We start from the raw sequence: 21,756 nt of genomic DNA on the forward strand, positions 1-21,756 counted from the left end.
GCACAGCTTAGGCTTGAAGTACAAATACACCTGTAATGGTTGCAGGTCAGGTAAGGTCTGACCAGCTGCTGGTGTCTCTCCATGGACACTGTGGCAGCAGTGGCACAGCCCACGTGGACAAGTGTCTGTCTGTAAAGACACAAAAATGGATTTTACTGCTCAAGGACTGCTTGGAAAACTTGGGAGTAAAAGCTCAGGATGTATCAGTGTTCCAGAATCAGGGAATGGGATGGTTCAGGCAAGTGATGACCTGTTAGTTTGATAATTGCAGTTATGAAGAGTCACAGGGGATCTAAATAGTAAAGAACCTGAAATTGGTAACGTAATTCCAGGGAATATTGATTTATGAGCAGAGGATCTTATCAGACAATCTCGATGCTGGGTTTTTCTTGACATTCACAGAAGTTTGATAAAGTTAACTCTGTTAATACACTCAGATTTCTTTAAGGCATTTGACAGAGTGCCAGGTAACATTCTGAGTAAAACCATGTGTGATTATTAAATCAGCATGGCCCATATCCACTGGATTAAGTCTGCCTGGAAGATCAGAAAAAAACCCCTAAATTGGAAATGAGGAGTCCTCATCTGATGAGTCTGCTTAATTTGTGCTCATTGCATGGGGAGCTGCATTCAGCCCAGCGCAAATCAGTACCCATGTCTGGGAAAAAAATACAAAATCATTATCATGGAAAATTATGGGAAAATTAGAGACAGTATTACAACAAAACAAATGAAACCAAAACCCAAACAAACAAAAAAAAACCCACCCCACTCAAAAACCTAGGAGAATATTTGAAGGCTACTCATATTTTGTGATTTGTCAATTTGTTTAGCATACAGTAGAAAATTCTGGAAGAGTTGTGTGATAAAAATTTGTAGACCTTTTTATAAATACAAGCACTGCCCTAAAGGAGCAGATTTTCCTCATGTTGGTTTATCTACTGAGAACGAAAATGGGCTGTGTTTGCATTGCACCTCACATCTCTCCAGGAGTCAGGTGTTGCCAGCAACTGGTGTCCAGCTTTTATTTTACACACATCTATCTATTGGCAAACCAGAATTTGTCACTTCAAGTGTATTTCTAATCTGAGAAATTCCCACAGAGCAGACACCTCTGACTGAGGGGTTATGCTGTGCAGAGTACCACGAGATCTGTTTTCTCTGGAGACAGCAGTGATGTGTTCACATCAGCCTTGCAGTCACAGCTCCCAGCTGGGGCTGGTTTCTGAGGTTCCCAATCAGCAACACCAGCAACCAGAGCCTTCCTGAGCTGGCAGAACCTGTGGGAGGTGAAGGATTAAAAAACACACCCTGCTCTTACAGTCCACACATTTACACACCTCATGTGTCAAGTTCTTGCCTTTATGCTGGGAGCCCTTGCTCCAGAAACCAGAGCAGGAGAGTGGACATCAGCCATCAATCTCAGGAGGAGCAGGTTTACAGCAGCCCTGTGCAGAGCTGTGCTTGAAGGGCCAGGAAAACATCAATCAGACCACAGACTTGTAAGAAACACATACTCTTTCATATTTCAATATAAATTCAATTTCTAAATATTTCAAAATATCTGGTTATTTAAACTTTACAAAGCGTGGCAAAGCACCTGCCAGGCAGTGTCTTCTAACCCCCACCGTCAAATACTAATGTAAATAACAGCTATTAAAATACTCTAAAGAGTCTTCAGCAGCCTGGTCCTGCCCTGCTCTCATCAAATCTAATTCCTATTTGGTTTTAAGGAGAGCAGCATTTCAGCTTGATATCATCTCTGGTGCGAGGAAAGTTCTTAATATACATTTTAAGATGTATTTTATATGTGCATTAGTTTGGTTTTTGAGCAGTGTCACTTTTAGGAGGGTTTTATTTGTATGTGGTTTATAAGCCAAACTCAGTTAACAGCCACAGATTTTCCTTATGAGAGTAATATTTCTACTTCAAACAGGGAGCTTGGCTTGAGGAAACACTTTGCTAGGATTGAAATTGATGATTGTCGTTCTCAGAGTGCTCAGGTGTCAGCATTAGTTACCCACAGTGTGGTGGAACTAATGTAACCAAACTGTATTTTCCTTATCAATTTATAGATGAGCTATTACTTTAGAATAAAAGAATAAATCTGGAGTGAGGGGTTAGAATGGCTGGCCTCAAACACTGTCCTCGAGGCAGTCTAATTTGTTGTTATTGCCTGTGGTGTTCTTTGCCTTCAAAACATCAGGCTGAGGCTGGAGGTAACACTTGGCTTTTCAGAGACCATTTTTACATTGCACTGCACGCCTCAGGCTGTGTGGATTCAGGGCCAAAGCAATATTCCTGAAAAACACCACAAGCTGTGTTTTGGTCAAAATGAGGGAATCTGTGAAGACAATCCGTCTGGATCCTTTGCATGTAACATGTATGACATTCATTAAGCTGCAGCTGCATTTTGGTGTGTCAGCAACATTCAGACATACTAATACTTTCCTGTGAGCTGAGCACAAGTACAAACCCCTTGTTCTTACATACCTTTAGTCTTTTTCTCCAGTCAGGTGCTCCACTACATTGATACAGGTGGGATTAACCACTCGTGAGGGATCTGTGCCGGGCAGGGGCTGCCTGTTGTCCAGCAGCATTCTTGGATCCATCCACTCGTGCAGAATTCCCGAGCCGGTAAAGGCAAACCCCGTTACTGTGTTCGTAATTTAGTTGCGTGGCACAAGGGGGAGCTCAAGGTTCAAATTGCTGCTGAATATTCATAGACTGTACGGAACATCCCCAGCCAGGTTCTGCTTTGAATTGTTCAGTGCTTTAAACCTAACTGTAAAATTATGATTTCAAGAACGTAATAGTTTAATTGCTGGTTTAATGGAACCACAGTTACTTGATTTTTTTTTTTTTTTGGTAGAATCCACGCAAACTGTCTTTTTCCTTTCTGCTGAGTTAATACATAGTCATTCACAAAGGGTTGCTTTTTTTTGAAACCTGCTCAGCTCTGACAGTGACGTGCAGAGTCACTCTGCCGGCTGAAGGCAGTCTTAGAACTTTGGGGATTGTGTAGCAGCGATGACTCCACGAGCTTTAGTAGAGGTGAACTTCAGCAGTAATATTGTTCTGCTTAGCTTGTGATGGAAGTACAGGTACTAATCACTCTTCAGCAACACATGTGCTGCTGTTACTTGAAGTTACCCTGAAGTGACCATGCATTTGCTGCCGGTTGCCTGTTAGGAATGCTGTGTGATAGGCTGGGCAGCTGCATCCTCGTGGGGTGACCACCCTGTGGTGCTCTCACAAGTGGCTCTTCTGTTTCTCCAAGTTGCAGACTTGGCCCATGTAGAGCAGTGCCATTCAGCCCAGGCTTTGGTCACGTAACACATTTGGCCTGGGCTGAGCTGATCATCCAGTAATTGATAATAGTTTTATGTCTTACCTTTTTGTGTGGATCATATATTGCTCTCTTCAAGATGAAAACTGCTAAAACACTGATTAAATGGTTTTTTCCCCAAGCGATTTGCTGTGTTTGCACCATTTGCCAGGGGGAGAGCTGTCGTTAGGCTTTCAGAGATGCTTCTTCAAAATAGATGAGAGATCATTATTGCTGAGCGTGACTGTCTACATGGAAGGCAAGTTGTTTCTGATAGTATTTACTCTCATGCCAAGGCAAGATCCAAGCAGAAGCTTGTAAGTGTATGTAAAACTAGACAGATACACTGAAAGAGTTTGTATGCCTCAGGGATTAGTAGACTCTTAGTTTAGACACTAAAATAGAAAATGAAGAGAAATAATTTACTTTTGGCCAAATTGATCGTTAATTTTTTCAGTTAATTTTTTTGCTATCGTAGATTTCATCTAAAATTCAAGCAGTAAACTACTCCCTCACCCCCCCCCATCTTTTTTTGAGTAATTTTAATCTCATTCGAAAGCCTGTTCTCATTAATTGTTTGTTAAATGCAATCTCAGAGAGTAGAGGATTAACATGTTTAATAAATGTCTGCAGAAAATACTTAGCCATTCCTGATAGGAAACACTTAATTGCAGTTCAGTAAAACAAGAGAACTTGGTTTATAGCTTTTCTTACCCAGTTACTTTGGTAAAAGATTTTCTGTTTACTGGTAGGACATGACAGTCAATGCTTTTCATCCTTCTCTCGCTCCTCTTGTCTTTTCCAACATTTAAAGCCAGTGGAGTTGTGCATAAAGTATGTTCTCCTCTGCAAATCACTGTGAAAAGGTTTCAGAAATCTCTTTTTCTTCAGATTTTAAGGCAGTCTTTAACTGGTCAAAACCTTTCAATTAATGATGTAAGACTCTTTAGCCGCTCTTTAGATGGAGTATTTTTGTGTTCACTGTCACGTCACAGGGATACACGTGTGGACATGTCCTTCCCTCTGCTGGCTGCCGTTCAGGTCCTCATGCTGTGCTCAGCCTGGAAGGCTGCAGAGGTCCTGGGAAAGAGCTCGAGGAAGGATGTGTATCCTTGGCTTGTGCTGTGCTGCTGGGAATGGGACCAGGAGTGGGCAGGTTGGTTCTGACTTGTTCCAGGAAAGAGGATGGGGTCTGTGCCTGTTCAGGGAGCAGTGTGGGACTGTCCCTTCTCTGTGCTGGAGCCAGAGCAGGAGGCACAGTCAGGCTGCAGAAGCCCCTGGGTTCCTGTGTGTCCCTTCCCTTCGTGGTATCATCGTGCAGCGTCACATTACAAGTCTGTCTGTGCCAGCTGATCAGCAGAGGAGGTGTCAGAGATGACTGTCTCTGTTCCTCTCCCTCTGCAGGAGTCAGGGTCTGGGCTAGCGCCACCAGAGGTGGTGTTCAAAAGGGACACCTTCCAAGGGGCAGCCCCAGTGGTGCCGTGGCAACCCAATACCCTCTCCATCACCTCCTTCTGCTCAGCCCTGCCCCTGTAAGCCGACTGTAATTAAGGGAACTCAAATGAACAGAAGGTGACAGAAGCTCTTTTATCTGATCAAAGGTGCCAACCCCACCAGCAGTCAGCCTACCTGCAACTTCCCAAGCAAGGGGGAAGACACTTGGTGAAGAATTTGAGTCCCTCACCTCAGAATGAAAAATTGCCCATAACCATGTGATGTGAATTGTCCTTGTACTGTGCTTGCCATTTTCCTCAAAAGAGGAATTGAGTATCCAACAGTGTTAGCTGTGTAGACTTACAAAGTTTTTCCACCTGCTGAAAATCAGCTGTAATACTTGTGAGCTGTTTGTAGTGACTAATGCCTGTTTCATTTGCCATCAGTCACAGTAGTACCAGCCCAACCCGCCCCTCTGTGAAGTTGCTCAGGATACCTCAAAGATGAATGATGCTATAGACAATTGGAGCCTATTCAGATCCTATTGTAAATGTTGAAATGTCACAAGCTTTCTTTTTTACTTTTTTTTTTACATCATTACATCATTTATTCTTTGTCTGTTATTTGTTTTTTTCCTTGGTCCTTGCTGTTAATCATCACAGTATTTTTAGCACACAGATAACAAGTGGTGCTTTGTAGCTGATATTTGTGCCACAACAAACTGCCTGCTATTCTCTCATTCTTTTTGTCTTGTGTTCAAAATGACTTTGGTTCTCTGTGTTCTTTAATATTGTACATATCTTAAAAAGAAAAAAGAGACTTCCTGTCTATTTTTTTCCTTTTCCTCTTTTTTTTTTTCCTTTTAGCATTAAAACAAAACCAGTCCTCTTGTCTTCCCTCCCCCCTTATATTTGTAGGCCTTTCCTCATGCCTGAGCAGGTGTGTATTTCCCATGCTGAGGGCTGTCAGCTCCACTGTGTGTGGTGAGCAGAAGCTCTTTACAACTCAGAAAGGACTTGAAAAAACAAACAGGTCAGGGCAGCTGTTGAGCTTGAGGAAAGAGCTCTCTGTCTGCTTGGCCCGTGGCAACCACTTGGAACTATCAGCTCCGTTTTTAACCTGAGATGGTCACACTCCAGCTCTCAAGTACTTTGTGTTGCACCTCATGTCCCCAGAAAAGATAGCAGGATGTAATGGGTGGGTGGTCGTGGGAGGGGCAGCATTTGGTTCCTTCCAGGTACGGACTTAAGGTTTTAAGGTTCAGATGATAAATAGGAATTGGATGGGACAGGGTCCTTTTAGGATCCCTGCTTGAGGCACCATCACTTCATCCCCTAAATATAAACTGAGAATAGTAAGATGGTATTACTAAACAGATTATTTGTGATTATACTTACATGCAAAAAAACCCAGGTCAGCTTGGGCTTTCTGTAGACAAGGGCTGCAGGAGAGTCCCTGCCATCACTGCAGCATCAACCCCTCTGTTGTGTTTAGCACAGTGTCCTTTAGGCTTGTTTTTTTTTCCATGTTACATTATTCAGTCTGTTTATTTTTCTGGTTTCAGGTGTCTATACTTTCTAGCTAAAAAGTAAAAAAGAAAAGTTTGTGGGTGTATTGCATTATATGGGTGATGGGAAGATTGAGTTTACCTGAGAGTCTCATGATCTGCTTCATGTTTGCTTACTTGGGGATTTTATGGGGAGTATTTCTATTTTGTCTGTATCTAAGACAGAGGTGTTAAATCTCTTGCAGGGGTGTCAGGGGAGGGAATCTGTGCAACAGAAATCCAAACTGTAGAAGAAACGTGCCACTAATTTGCAAATATGTCAGAAGTGGCTGTTCTTCCCATTTGCTATCATCCAGCTTAGAAAGAGCCATCAAAAATAAGAATGTACTTCCCATGATTGAAGTAGGTTTGTACAGGACAGAACTCTCTGTGACACTTGGGTTTTTAGGAGGAGAACATTTGCAGCAGGGGAAAAGGGATTCCCTGTCCTTATTTTTCTTCGTAGATTTTCTTCTGCACAATATTTTGTGGCATATGCATTTGTGTTTAATATGTTTCCCTCTAACAATCTGGTCCTTGATGTTGTTAATCGTGCAGAGAAGTTGTGTGATTTTGTGTTGTCATTTGTCCCTGGGGCAGCAAAGTATGAAATCATGAACTCGGGATTGTGACTTTATTGCAAAATCAAGCAAGAGAGAAGCTAAGTTGTGGAAAGGAACAGTTTAAACCAGATGTAAATCTCCAGCAGTATTAGCAGAAAAATAAAACAGTATTGGTCAAGTAAATTGATTTTTGTATAAATATGCTTTGTTTCGAATTTATGATGACAGGAAAATCTTTCTACATCTGACCTCTCTTCTAGTGCAGTTATTTTTGTGTGAAGTACCAAACACTTAAGCAAGGAAAACAATGCTTTGTATTTAAGGACAAAATCATGAATAGAGGCTGCACAATTTCCCACGTTACTCTTGAGCTCTTCAACCTTGACCTGGGAAAACACTTCTCTTGTACAAGTGCAGAGGCATTTTTATCTCCATAAGTAGCCCATATTGCCCTTTACTATTACTAACATTTTCTGCAGTGTTTTCAGGAGCAATGGTTTTTGCTAGATACTGAACTACTGCATCAAATATTTAGTTAGATAAAAGTTAGAGCAAATTAAAAGTGTTATGTGCCTAAACTGCTTCCAAACCATGAAGCTGGCACTGAAAATGTCTGTGTTCAGCACATGCCCACGTGGTGCTGGTGTGGCAGAGGCTTTGGGGTGTGTGTGAGGAATTCCAGCAGTGACAGTGCCTGCAGGATGATGGTGACTCAGCGAAGCCATCAAGCAGTGGCACAGGATATGCTGAGTGCATTTTGGCTGTTGGTGTTTTCCAGTTGGGGAACAATAAACATTCATTGTCCTGCTCTGTGCCAGTTAGCCAGCTGCAAAAGGAAGGAGTTGGATGAAATGCATATATCTGCTGGTGAGCTGAGGAGGTAGCTCATAGCTTCTGTAATAAAATACTGCTTCCTCTGTAAGGAATAGAACTGGTGTGCTTTGGAATGATGAATTCAGCTGTCTTGATGGTGGAAAAGATTAAGCGAAAGGGAAGGAGTTTAAAAACTCTTGAGTCAGGAGATTTGGAAGTCTTAGTGTCTGATCTCTTTCTTTACAGCATTAAAGGCTTCTATTTACTTTTTACTTATATAAAATTTAGCGTCATCATCTTACTGATAAAGTTTTTAACCTGGAAATAAGAATAAATTAGAACTGTGCACCTTGCACTCCTGCAGCCAAGAAAGGGTCAATAACTCTTTCATGTGTGGCTGAAGGGCCAAACACCTGCTGTGAGATATTAAGACCTGGGCAGAAGTGGAGGCACTGAAGCAGATAAGAATTGCAGTGAATAGCTCTGCACAAAGATATTGGGAAAACTGTGTAAGGGATGAAATCGAATGTGTGTGCATTAGTGCATGTTTAGAATCCATAATCGTCTGAGACAACCCCAAGGAGCCAGAGTAGCCAGGGGAAGTGAGAGTGGTGCAGAAAGTGCAAATCTCAGCTGCCTTATGCTTGAGCCTGGAAGAGGGAGTGAGCCTGGTCTATCCAAATGCCTCCTTGGCATAAAATAGGAAGGAAAGCTGGGGTCACGTTGGCATAATGAGCAGGGTAGATGAAAGGATGTGGAAACAAGCCTGGAGATCACAGCTGTGGAAAGCACTAAAAATGGAGACAAGAGACCTGGAATGGCAGCAGGAGCAGTGGCACTGCACAGTGGTCCTGCTGTGCTGGGGGACTGAGCGGTGTCTCAGTGCACACCCAGTGCTGTGGGGAAGGAGCTGCAGGATGAGTGGGAACAGCCCAGTGCTCAAACCAGGGGGATTAGGGCAAAGGCTGTTGGAAGCCAGAGTTCAATCCCATTCATTACTGACAGCTGTTCTTTAATCTTCCCTGTGTATCTAAGAGCATTTGGAGAAACTGCCTTCTGAGGAAAACTGGGATTTTGACCTCTTAGTATTAATGTATTTTTGTTTTGTTTTGCCTTGCTTTTAATGAGCCACAGGCAAGGAGTTCTCCCTGTGACATATGCTGGATAGTGTGCAAATTGGGATATTCCCTGTTTTGCTTCATGAAGATTTCTGCGCTGGGATCGTAGAATATCCTTTTACATACCCGTGGTCATCTGTCAAGAGTAATTCTTAAGTACCTGCAACCAGGGCTTCCAGAAAGGCAGTTGGATTCTTACTGCCCTGGCCAGCCAGAAGTCCTGTGAAACAAATACTGTGAGCTCTTGCTTGATGCTCATTCTCTCTCTACTGATGAAAAGTTTATTGCCAGTCTACTTTTATTTTTTTTTAAAGTCCTCTCCTCTCCTGAGACTGTGTTTTCTTTTCTGCTGAGTCAGTCCTGTTTTCCACTGGTGTCTTCCATCTGGCAGTCTTCTGTTTCCATTTGCTTCCCACAGCCCTCGGCACAGAGTGCAAGCAGCCAGTCTCTGAGAGGTGCAGAATCAGATTCCCCATCAGGATTTAACTTGGCTGTGTCCTGTTTGTGCTTGAAGAAGGCTTTCCCCTGCCCTGAGAGTTACTGAGGAAAAGGTGTTTCAGAGGAGCTTTTCTTTTCACTTAGGAATGACCACCGATGTTACTTTGATAAGTATATACTGTTTGTTTATTGTTCCGTTTTCTGTTTCTTGAATCCTTTTGATGGGGAATGGTCTTTATGCTCCCACTTAGGTTATCAGCTTTTGGGTTTGTACCATTTTCATTGCTCATTAGAATCAGTTGGATGGATATAGAGGTACCATTTGTGTGGTAATAAACTCCTGTAGAGTTTATTTCCCTTTAAACTAGAGCTTTCCTATCTGATGGTATTCTAGGCAAGTCCTTTCTTTCCCTTGACATCATAAAGATTGTCCAGTTTACATCTACAAACTTCTTTGGTGCTTTTAGTGTGCCTGGAAGGTAGTATTAACTTTTCATCTACCTGGGGAAAGAATGTAAGCTGCTTCACCAGCAACCTGTAATAACTTCTTTTACAACACTTTTCACACGTTTTGCAATATTCTGTGGAGCTCTCGTCAGTACCTTTCCAGCATGATTTTGGACAAACTGATGAACTCATCTTTTTTGATGCTGATATCTCTTAACATGCTCATTCCCTCACCGAGTTGCTTTTCACTTTGATTTTCAGGCTGTTCATGGGGTGTCATCATCCAGTCACTTGAAACCTTCTGGTAACTTGGTTTTGTACCTATGGTCTTAAAACTGTCTTTATAATTTAGGCTGCAGGGGGTCTTTTTTAGCCCTGTAGAAGTGGAGAAAGACCATTATAAATGCTGTCTGGCTTCGTGATTTTCCTTTTCTAATTATCCCATTAGCACACTGTATTTGTCTCATCGTTTTCTATCGTTGCTAATAAACAAGATTATTTGTGAAACTTCCACTGAAGCCCATTAGAATAGTTCTGGCTGAGATGGAAGTCGCACAGTGTCAGTTGTGCTTCACAAAATCTTCTGAGCATCTAAACTCCTTACATGCCAGACTTGAGCTTTCTTGTAGTCTGTTGGCACTTATTTAATAATTTCAAAATGAACTCTTTACATAGGTAGTTTAAAAAAGATAAATCTTGCTCTTGGAGAATATTGTAGCAGTTGTGCTCAGCTGATAATTTAGAATTCATGAAATTGTTTTTCTTTGTGCGTGAAGGGTCTGAAGTATCCAGATTTTACCCTGGTGTGACTCCATCTACTCCAGTGGAATTGCTCCTGCTGTAAACTGGCACATAAGACGTGGTTCTTTCCTTAAAAACAGAAAATGCTGCACTGTTTTTCAGCTTTCCCAAGAAATTATTTGACTCTCACCAGAGCCTGCAGTCCTGCATGCCAGGGCTTGGGAACATCTGCAACCTTCAGGATTTCCCAACACGTACCCTTGCCCAGTGTCTGTTCAGGATGGTCCTTGTTAAGAGTTCCCCTCCATCAGATGCTCTTACTGCAGTTCTGCCACGAGGAGAGGCCTGACTGAAACCTTTCCTGTAAACAAGGAATAGACCCATTCAAGTGAGTGGAGCTAACAGCAAAGTGACCGAATGGATCAGGCTGCTAAATAAATGTTACAGTCCTGAAATCCTCCAGGATTTCATTCTATGAAGCACTCACACACTGATTCTTTACAATGGGTAGATGAAGTGTTTATTGTGACATTTTAGGGAAGGTGCATTTAGTTCCTAGAGAGTGGTGCTGGTGGATTGTTCCTTTCTTGGAGACCTCTCAGCCTTGTGATGCTCAGTGACCATAACCCAGGTTTGCCAGGCTGGTACAGAAATGACAAAACGTGTGAGACAAGACATTTCTGCGAGCAGGGCTGTTCTGGGAGTCACTCAGAGATGAAGCACAACCTGTTTGTTGGTCAGTTTTAATGACAGGGGTGGGGAGGAGCTGGGGAAGTCACCCACTGCCACTGTCATCGTGTGGAGCAGCTCAGGGACAGCTGAGACCAAAGGGAATCCTGTGCTGGCTCCTCCTCATGGAGAGTTGTGTTTAAGCATCAACAACACTGCAGGAAAATGGCATTTTCTTGACTTCCTTGAAGTTACTTAGTGACAAGCAAGTGTGATAGCCAGGGAAGGGATGTGCAGTTGCCACGTGTTCTGCTTGTTCTTTCCGTTCTGTGAAGAAGTGGGCAAAGCTGGTAATCCTGATGAATTATGTCAAATTCCGCAACCATACAGTTTTTGTCACTGCTCTTAATAGTTGGTGCACACTTCTGTGTTCCTTGAATTGGGAGAAAATCCCCACGCTGTAGGTCAGAGGGTCACATGCTCCAAAGGGCTATGTCCAAAAACCACAAGGGAAGTGTCCGAAAATTATTAATTTGGAGACACCACAGGCTGCTGTAGATCAGCAGTGGATTCACATAATTGAATTTCGGGCAAACTATTCCGGCCCAAGGGTCAAATTATGAATAAATGTAAGACAAAACACACCATCTGGTGAACCATGCTTAATTTAACTGAATTAGTTGTTCAGTGGATCTCAAGACCAGTTAAGTAGCTTATCCGTATTTCTCATTGTTTCTTACTAAATGGCCCATTTCAAGCTCTTCCCTTCCCTCTCCCCCCTCACCCTTTAACCTCCAAACCATTAAGTGGGGGTGGGTGGTGTCTGCCCTGACAGGGTGCTGAGGATGTTGCTGAATTACCAGGCTACTGCAGGATTGCCTTGGCAAGTGGGAGCCTGTGGCCAGTGCCTGACCGGCAAACAGATGGGACTGAGGAGTCCTCATTTTAGTCCCCTGCAGTTGTTATTTGCACAGGACCATCTCGATCTGGGTGGGTTTACAGGCAAGGTGTATCTCTGGGGTACTTTCCTGTTTCAGAGGTTACACCCCAAGATGAAAGCAGCAGAGCTGGGTGGGAAATGATTGCTGTAAAATCTCGCTTCGTTGCAACACGTCCGTGATTTTGCTGTAAAATTAGTGCCTTGCTCTAAACTCCTCTGCTCTAGCAGGCTGGTGGACAACTGCTGATTTTTGGAAGGCTGAGAAAGCATGTATTTTCTTTTAGGTGGTTCAGTGTGCAGTTTTTTAGTGTGTTCTTCTGCTGGGGGGAGACAGGCTGTTTTTCTTACGGAAGAGTTTATGCATTTGTACAGAAAATACAGGACAGTCATGTTTTCGAGATAAATGGTGAAATGTGACTTTTAGAGTCTCAGTCATAAAGACTTTTCCCTTGCCAGTATGTCTCAGAAAGGTGTTGCTGTTTTAGCCCCTGTTGATTACAGTGGAATTATTCAACCACTGCCATCAAAAAGGATGAAAAAAATGCATAACAGAAATTATTTCTGCTTCAAAATTTGTTGCCTTGATGATGTGTGGTTAACAATTTAGAAACATCTCAGCAAATATGTATTTAATTTTGTAGGCAGTGCATTTTGTTCTTATTCTCCATCTATGGCAACTCTCAAGGTTGTGTGACAAATTATTTCATCAAAAGCAGTTTCTGTCCCATAGAGATGTTTTTGGCAGTTCCTGGATTCCACTGAAGTGAATATGAGGCTCAGATTTTCTGCTTTGCCATGTGATGTTTGACGTCCTATTTATTCCGCAATTAAATAAGAATTTTGATGCCTCTTGTGCAATTGTGTTGGGCCAAGTACTCAAGTGGAGAAAAGACAACTAAAAATGTAGAGAACTGCATTCAGAGATGGGGTTTGGGTGCTGGGTATCCTGAATTGGCAGGGCAGTTGATTCTGAAATGCTCAGTGGACGTTCCCAGCATTTGGAATGCGGTGAGATCTTGCTCTGTAATCCCCCGGTGAGTGGGAGTGCTGGAGCTGACTTAGGAAAGGGACAGGTCATTGGACACAGGAACACAGCACTGCTCAGGACACAGCTCAGGGCAGCAGCTCTCTGAGGAATGTGGAGCAGTGGAATTAGTCTCCCAGCTGGAGGCTGATGGCTAATACTCTGCAAAGCTGCCTGCAGTATCCTGGCTGAAACGGCCTCCTGCAGGGAAGGGGGAACAGAGAGGGAAGTGGTGTGAAAACAGCACCCTGTTCCTCGGGCTTTTGTGGCTGAATATCTCCATTGGTTACATCTATCCCTAATGCAGCTCCTTGGAATTCCAGGTTATTTGTGTTTCATATTTGTTTTTAATTTATTGAACCTTCTAAAAAGCCTTATTTGTCTTTGAGGGAACCCTGTACCTCAATACCTTTTCATATGAGGAATTAAAAAGAACACAGAACACAAAAGATCATCTGGCTTTATTTCAAAATGGGTGTTTGGACTCAAATATCTTGATATATCTTTATTTATGTAGGATATAAAAATATGTGCCTTCAGTTGAAATGCAATGCTATGTGGAAACAGCATTTCACTTTTTACCTTTAAAACCTGTGAGGAGCTGTGCTAGCTAAGATTAGAATAATTGATACTGTTCCTCTGAAATACTGAAAAATTGGGTTTGGGACGTTGGGGGTTTTTTATAATTTGCTTTTTGCTTTTTAAGGTATCACAGCTTAGCCCAGTCAATCAGTGGAATAACACTGGCCTGAGGCTTGAGGTCTGGATGAAAATTCTGTCTGCACATGGTGTTCTTCAGGCCCCAGTGTAACAGTTACTTTCAGGATTGCTCCAGTGACAATATTTTAATGCAACTTTCCAGGCCATTGCTGCTGACATTTCTGGGCTTAGTTTGAATAAAGTACTAGAGCTGTAACCAGAGTTAACAATTCCGTACTACAATATTTCAGTTAAATTGTAGGTTATTAAATAAAGCAAGCCAATTTCTGATCTTACCTAATGTACATTTCCAGTAATTCAGGATCTGATGTCAACAAAAAAAAATGGTTTAGATAGTGCAAAGAAGTAAAGTAATCAGATTATCTTTCAGGAAATGTATAGTGTTTATTTCCAAGTATTTTAGCGTGATACAGAGCTAGGAGAAGGATTTGCAGTTTACAGGGCGGGATTTTGGGTCAGAGGGACATAATGCTTATTTCTGGTGAGTCTTTGGTTCTTGACTGGGATGGACTGGGGGAATCGCTCCCTTCTCTCTGGCAGTGCAATTCTCCTGCAGTTCTCTGCTCTGTCTCCTCCTCTAGAGGTGTAGCCCATCTTCAGCAAACTCACCATCTGAGTCTTCCCAGGCTCGGGTTTGGGCTGGCAGGGATCTCTCAGTGAGAACGCACAGGACAAGCACAGCTTGTTACGGGTGGTTGTGGGAAAACCCAAGAGCTGCTTTTGTTGGTTTCTGCAAATAAGTCTTTTGCCTCTCTTTACATCAGCTGCTCACCCCACTCATTGGGCAGATCACATCTATTTCACCCACCAGGTCTCTGTTTGGCTTTGGGGGCATTTCCAGTTGTGCAGGTCACGTTCCAGACCAGAGCTGGGCCAGTTGTGGCTTGCTGGAGCCTGACCTTAGCAGGCAGATGCAGTCACTGGTGGCTGCCACAGTGAAACCATATTAGACCAAGGAGATAAAGGAACTGGTGCAGGATTCACACAGCTCATGCATGCCGTCTCTGACTTGTGAAATATAAGTAACCTGTGTTGTGAATCAAATTGCAAGCAATCTGGGCAACAGAAATATCTGTGCATAACATATGCATGTGTCCAGAGCTTCAAGGAGTGGGTCCTTAAACACTTTAGGGACACTAGTGTCCCCTTTGACTCCAGGGACTGTAAACTCCTGTACACCAAGTGGTCCTATTTTCCTGATAATGATGTGTGTAAAAGTATGAATTTAGCAGCAGCAATATGTATGAGTTGACTGAGATTGGCTTTGCCCATTTTGGGTCCCTTTGAGCACTCTGGCTTTAATGCTGAGCTGATCGTCTTTATGCAAACTCCGGGCTGCTGTAGGTTTGTAACACTGATTAGGGGCATTTCAGGGAGGGTTGTGATTCACAGGGAAAAACACAGTATCATTTGCCAAAAAATACCCCAACCAACCCAGAGGGGAAACAATTCTGCATTCTTTATCCTGGACTAGAGTGACTAAAGCCTCGAGAGCAATTCCAATAGCTCTGACCAGCGGCTGAATGGAGAGCAGTTGAGCAGTGAAAAGGAAAAGCCTTCCTTTTGCTGCTGTTGATGAGTTTCTGATCAGACAAAGCAACATACACAGGGAATCACCAGACAGACTGGTGGAGGCCAGGAGCTGACCCATTAAATTGAATTTCTCCTGTGTCGCAACTAGGTGATCTCAGGAAGCTGTGTCAAGTGTCCCTGTACTTCCACAGCACGTAAATCGTGTGTTTTCACACAGTGAACTGTGTGGAGCAATCAGCAAATAGTGGGATTGGTGAATAAGGTAAAGCTAAATGTGAGTGAGACACAGCAGTGTTGTTATATCGTCCACATGAATTGATGTGGATTGATGTGATCCATACCAGTCTTGACTTCACAATAATACTTTAGCTGGGTTCTTCCTGGGGACAGACATCAGTTCAGCTCTCTGAGTCTGCTTTTAAGATCTAAACCCAACCATCATTTTGGACATGCCATGCGTCATGAAAGTTTATGCTTTGGGATCAGTTACACAGCAAGAAAAATTAGAACATTGCCTTTAAAAGACTCAATGAACAAAAAAATACAAACTCACTCAAAAAAGTTTTCCTGAATCTTTGTCCTCTAAAAACTATTTGGCTATTAGGGCAAAACATGTTTTTTTTCTCAATTCTTTGTTCTAAACAAGAACTCGACAATGTTGGTTATAAAGGTTCAAATATTAAAATATGAATGAAATGAACCCCTGTGTGGCTTATGAAATTTCTGTTGGTTCATGACTTGAATAGTGTGAAGTGATGAATGATGCTTCAAGAAACTGTGACTTTTATTCTGGCTGGCATATTTAAAAACATAAATATTTCATTGCAAATTTCTGTTCCCATTTACAAAATATTTGCTTTTTGTAAGCCGCCTGTAATACGATTTTTGATTCCAATGGACATGGTTCCAGTTACTGATGTTTCATTTTTTTCTGTTTTTCAGTTACACCAGCAGAGTTGTTTCCAATGGACTGAAGGCACAAATTAATAATCCAGAACTGAAAGTCAGAGGATTGGACCCACTCATCAGTAATTTAATTGATAAACTTCAGCACTTTAATCAAGTAAGTAATTTTCCAAGATAAAAGCCTTTTATCACACAGCTGAAGGTAAAATTACTGTGTGGCCCTGCTCATCATTTACATTTCCCAGGATCCTGGGTCTGAAATAGTCATGGAGTGGGCTTGCACTAAAGGCAACAGAAGATTCTGTTGTTCCACCTGGGTTCTGAACTCTAATGAGGCAGAATTATTTCTGTGGGAGTCACTCCATAGGTATTGATTAACTGGAGTTAATCCTGGAGTCCACAGTGGCAGGGGCACAGAGGAGCTCCTACACCCCACTGTTCACGTGAACTGTGACTCCAACCGGGTTGTGTGAGTGGCTTTAGGAATCCTGTGATATTCTTGACTTGGAGGACCAGCTTCTTGTTTGTGCAGCTTCCTGCTTTTCAGTGGTGTAGATGAAAACAGATCAAAACCAAAGTGAATCCATAAGGGCGTGATAACCGACTGCACGGAATGCTGAAGTCAGGACAGAGGGTGCTCCAATATGGATTAACCGTGTGCCTTTGAAGGCATTTCCTTGACATGTCTTTCCCTCAGCCCAAAAGGAAAGGTAACCTACCAGTGGGTTTGTCAGAAACGTGATTAACCCACGTCTGCCTCTGTCATCTATTTGAATCTCTCAGCTGCATTCTTGGTGCGTCTGCCATCCTTCAAAGCTGACTGTGCGATGCTCCTGCTTCAGCACACCTCTTTGTGAGCTCTTCCAGCAGTGCCAGCCTAAATGAGCTGGAGCTAACAGATTTAACAGAGATTGATTTTCATTTAGAGCAGGCATGTTTTCTTGTCAGCTTGGAAGAATGCTTACAGCAGTGTGTTCTCAGGCAGAGGTGTTTGCACATTAGCCTGCTCGTGATCTTTCACCATTAAAGAGTGATGGAGCATGGGGGTATAAATAGTAGAAAGCCTCTGCAAAAATTAAAGTCCACCTTTGTGGGTGGGGTGTGCAGGAAGAAAAATAATCTGTGCAGGTGAAACAGGAGGAGGAGGAATTGCTTAGTCAGGATGTGGGAGGTTATGAGGACTGCGGCTGTGACTGGGAGTCATGGTCTCATCTCTTTCTTGCTCCTGCAAAAGTACAACCCTCCTTTACTTCTCATCAACCACAGGTAGTAAATCTGTGATCTAACCAGTAATTAGTGTTTTTGTTAAATCTTGCTTGGCTTTCATGTTCTTTTCCTGTTCTGTAGGCTGCAGTTCAGGAATTCTTTGTGTTACACTGATTTAACTCACCATGGGGGATTACAACCACCAGTCTGCTGTGGTACTTAATATTACAGGGAAATAGGCATTATGTGGTCAGATTGATGAAAAGGATAATTCATTATTTATCTGCCTTTGCATGTTATAAAGGAGAGTGTTAATTTACTTTATAAATATTAGATATATCCATCTGTGTAATAGTCTTCTATAAACACTGACAGTAGGAAATAGTTAGAAATAGATTAAATTAAAAGTAGCTGTGTATTGGAAATTCTGTTTCTTTGGTGTAGAAAAATAAAACTCTGCACAGTCTCATAAGGATCTGCATACCAGTTTTCCTAAGTTACACACGTTTAAAAAACAGCTTCAAAGAGCACTTTTTAGCCAGAAGAATAAAATCCGATTCTTGGCTCTTCCTGTAAGTTGGAAGTGCTGTTTTCTGGTACTTCTAACTCTGTTTTAGGAGAATTATCTCCTTAAGTAAATGTAACTCCCATCAGATTGAGGTGCTTAGCAATAATGGATTCCAAGGGTGAAGGATTAAACAGAATACTGATTATTGCCCTAAGATGGTTCGTTCTTAAGTACTTGCAATGATATAAATTCCTTTGATCGTAATTTTAGTAAGATTTCTTTAGAGATCAAAGCATCAAAGAAGTTGCTAAATATCTAAGACTTTCACATGCGACATCAAACATGTGTAGCTGTTTTCTGCTTCTTGAATTTTCATCTCAGTTGTGATATTATTATACAAATAAAAACTGACACTGAAAAGCTGATTAAATCAGGAGTTTAAGGTGTCGTCGATAGTGTGTGTAGTCTGTAGGGTTATACGGAATCCCATTATTTATTTTACGGGCAAATTAATTTTTTTCATCAAAGTATTTTTTTCGAGGCAATGTACAAGGTGAAATTTGAACACTGATAAAATAAGATGTTGTCTTTGTATCTCCTTAAGTGCTTCACACTTGAGACACGGTTTTAAGCAATACTTGCACACTGCATACACAGAACCAGTCCCAGAGAGCTGGGAAGCCTGGAGAGCAGGGGACAAAGCAGTGCACGTCAGAGGTGATTTGGTGTGTCCAGGCCCCAGTAGTCTTCTCTCTCTTAAGTAATATTTCTAAACTACCCAGAAGAAAGCATATTCTTGGATAGGAGAAAGGTGTGCTGAGATTTTTAAAGGATTAACATTTCTGTCTCAGCAAAATGAGCTCCAGCCATGCTGCATCTATCCCTCAGGGAGCCTCGACCTGTTGGTGATATCTCTCTCTCTCTCTCTCTCTCTCTGTGTGTGTTCTGCAAAGGTACATGTTTTGGAGAATGGGAACCACCTGCTGCTAGGTCAGTTTGTTGAGGTTGTGCAGTGCTGTCAGTGCAGGATTCATTTTTTTTTTAAAGATGATAGTGGAGCCATTCTTAACAATTTCTGGAGCAAATCTAATTGCTGCTGTCTTTGATAGATCCTCTTCCACCTTCTTCTTCCACTGCTGGATCCCAGCTCTTCCCTGTCCCTCCCAGCCCCAGCTGCAGGCTCCTTCCCCCGTGCCAGCAGTGCTGGCTGAGCACACAGCACAGCGGGGCAGCAGGGCCAGGGGGGCTGCAGGTAACAGGGGGCTCTGGCCACGGAGAGCAGGGCTGGCTTGTCACTGGCCACGCACAAGGAGCAAACTATTCACTCCCTGAAATCCAAACCTGACAGTCTTTGGTGCACAGCAGCCCTTTCTTTGTTAGCTCTGTGTTATGACTTAGCCACAGTGTAAAAGACTGATAACTTCACTGACCCTAAATCCCGTGGACGTGGGCAGAACTCTTTTCAGTGTGTTACTGTTCTAGTTGGTGCATCTCAGCTCCAGCACTTTACAAATAATCTGTATGCAAGTCATCTTCCATTTCTGCCTGACACTGAGGCTGACACGCCAGTTTGTTGGAGATTATAGCAGCTCCTCTCTTTTGTCATCTGGGACTTAAATCCTCACCACATAGTTGTTGTCTTTTAAAAAAAAAAGATTATGCAAATAGCAGGCTATTTTATAGCCACTTGGCAAAGCCGAAAGTAAAGTGAAATTTCGGAAATATTATTCAACAATTACTGTTATTTGCATCCCTGGCAGATAAGGTAGTTGAAGGGTTTATTGAAGCTACTGATTCCCATATCACTAGAATTACCAAGCTACAATTTACAGTAACTTTCAGTAATGCAAAAACAGATCAAATGAAGTCCCAGGTTGATTTTGGAAAAGCAGCAGTTAGAAATAACATCTTCTACTCCCTCTTTTCTGTGAATAGGGCAGATGTGAACTGCAGCTGATAATAAACACATAATCCCCCGTTGCACCTTTTTTGAGTACTACTTCTTGCCACATACTCGTACTTAAATATGTTTTAATGGTTTTCTTCAGCATAATGCTCTCCATAGTTCAAACACAAGTGGTTCTGAGGCCAGGGTTAAAAATCCTAAAAGATCAATTGCACTCAAAAAAAAAAAAAAAAAAAGAGAATGCTGGGAAAAGTGGAAAAGCTGTGACTGTAACTTTATTAGCAGGGATGCCTCAACCTGCTCAAAGGATTATAATATAATAAGTATTATACAAGTATAATGTGTTTGTCTTTTGTCAGCCTAAATCTAATCTAGACAGATTTTGTGAATCAGTGTCTTTTGCTGTTGTCAGAGATGAATGCTTAGGGCATGGCTGTAGTTCAAGAAAACAGTACAATTAGCCTAGTGCATAAAATGAGAGTAATGTCAATGCTCATGTTGCTGAATCTGGATTCACATATTTTATTTTTTTTTCCCCACCAAAGTTTCATGGATCTGCCAACTGAACTGATAAATGCATGTAACTTAATTCCTTGCAGATTTGTACACAGAGGATGTGTACAGCAAGGTTCAAAGCAACAGCACTGAGATGTTTCATACCAATAATATGAGCCAGCCATAATTTAATTTCAAATGTGAATTTAATTGGATTAGACAATAGAGAATAATACAATACATAATTTAAGTACTACTTTAATTTAAAGTTTATTTTTTTTTTAGACTTGTGTAAAATTTATTAGATTATGGAGTTCTTCTTTGAGATTTAAGTGGAGACAAGTTGGTTTGATTTTCATCCAAAGTCACAGCTGCCTTGGACCAACATTCGAAGTTTTCTGTTCTTCATTTCATCCAGTGAAAACATGGAAGGAAAGGTAGTCATCTGAGAAGGACTGTTGCTACACTGCTTCTAGTCCCTGGGATTTAAGCAGCCCCAACAGGGTTAGAAGTAACATTACTTACCCCCACATATTTCCCCAAACCAGCAGAGACTTGCCACTCTCACAAAACAGAGCACCTTTCCCAGCACTGCCACATGTCTGGATTTCAAAAGCAGGTCCCTTTTTTCCTATCCAAAGCATTTAGAGACTGGACATTTCTTTGGGGTTGAAGATGTTCTGTATCACTTTTGGAAATGTGAAGAATCAGGAAATCCCAAAGATATTCATTCTCTCTTTGGTGGCCAGCCAAGCAGCCTGTCTAATTTCGGGCATGTAATGTGGATGCACAGGTGAATAGAAGATGACTGAGGGAAGGGATCAAAGCCAGTCCTGGCTGTACAGTGTGTGCCAGGTGCTGACAGTGCCCAGATAACACTTACAGGGCTCTCTGGATGCGCTGCAGGCAGACTCTGTACAGGCCCCCGGAAGGGGAAGGTCTTTGTCCCCTGCACAGCTCAGGACTCACCATCACACCCTGCTGAAGGTGCTGCCCCGACACTGGTTTTATCTTTCACAAGTGACGTAGGACCCACATCACTGCTCAGCTGGTGAAAGTGGGCCCTGACACCACAGAGTCTGTTGGTTCATCAGGGCAGGTTTTGGATACTCTGGATCAGAGAAACCTTAAAGATGAATCTTGTCTCAGCTTGTCTGTGCAGCTCAGGTACAGGGAGATTTTCATTGAAGCAAACACTTCTGCAACTGTGATGGTCTTTTTTGAATTCACATCACTATGAAGGCAGTAACAGCCCTCACCACCTTCATCTCCCAATGCAAACAGCAGTAATAATTGAATTAATACCGTAGTTATTGGCTAATTAATGAATAGCAGCAAGAAGTGCATATACTTCAGGAAAATAAAGATAGAATTAATGAAACCTGAAACAATTACATTTAAAGTCTTATAATGCCAGGAAA

At 42.2% G+C, this 21,756-nt stretch overlaps 1 protein-coding gene across 1 annotated transcript in view; it reads left to right on the forward strand.

Annotated features, from left to right (window-relative positions):
• Positions 1-21,756, forward strand: part of LOC114062345 (glypican-5-like) — a gene marked incomplete at its 5' end in the record, with an annotated part of 258,850 nt that overhangs the window by 101,802 nt on the left and 135,292 nt on the right. Inside the window, one exon of the mRNA XM_027893649.1 lies at positions 16,257-16,377. Within this exon, the coding sequence (XP_027749450.1) occupies positions 16,257-16,377 (121 nt within the window). The remainder of the gene's footprint in view (positions 1-16,256; positions 16,378-21,756) is intronic.

The sequence above is a fragment of the Empidonax traillii genome, unplaced genomic scaffold (genome assembly GCF_003031625.1).
Source record: "Empidonax traillii isolate 1590-97213 ecotype Southwest subspecies unplaced genomic scaffold, ASM303162v1 scaffold400:size839614, whole genome shotgun sequence".
In the NCBI taxonomy this organism is placed as follows: Eukaryota; Metazoa; Chordata; class Aves; order Passeriformes; family Tyrannidae; genus Empidonax; species Empidonax traillii.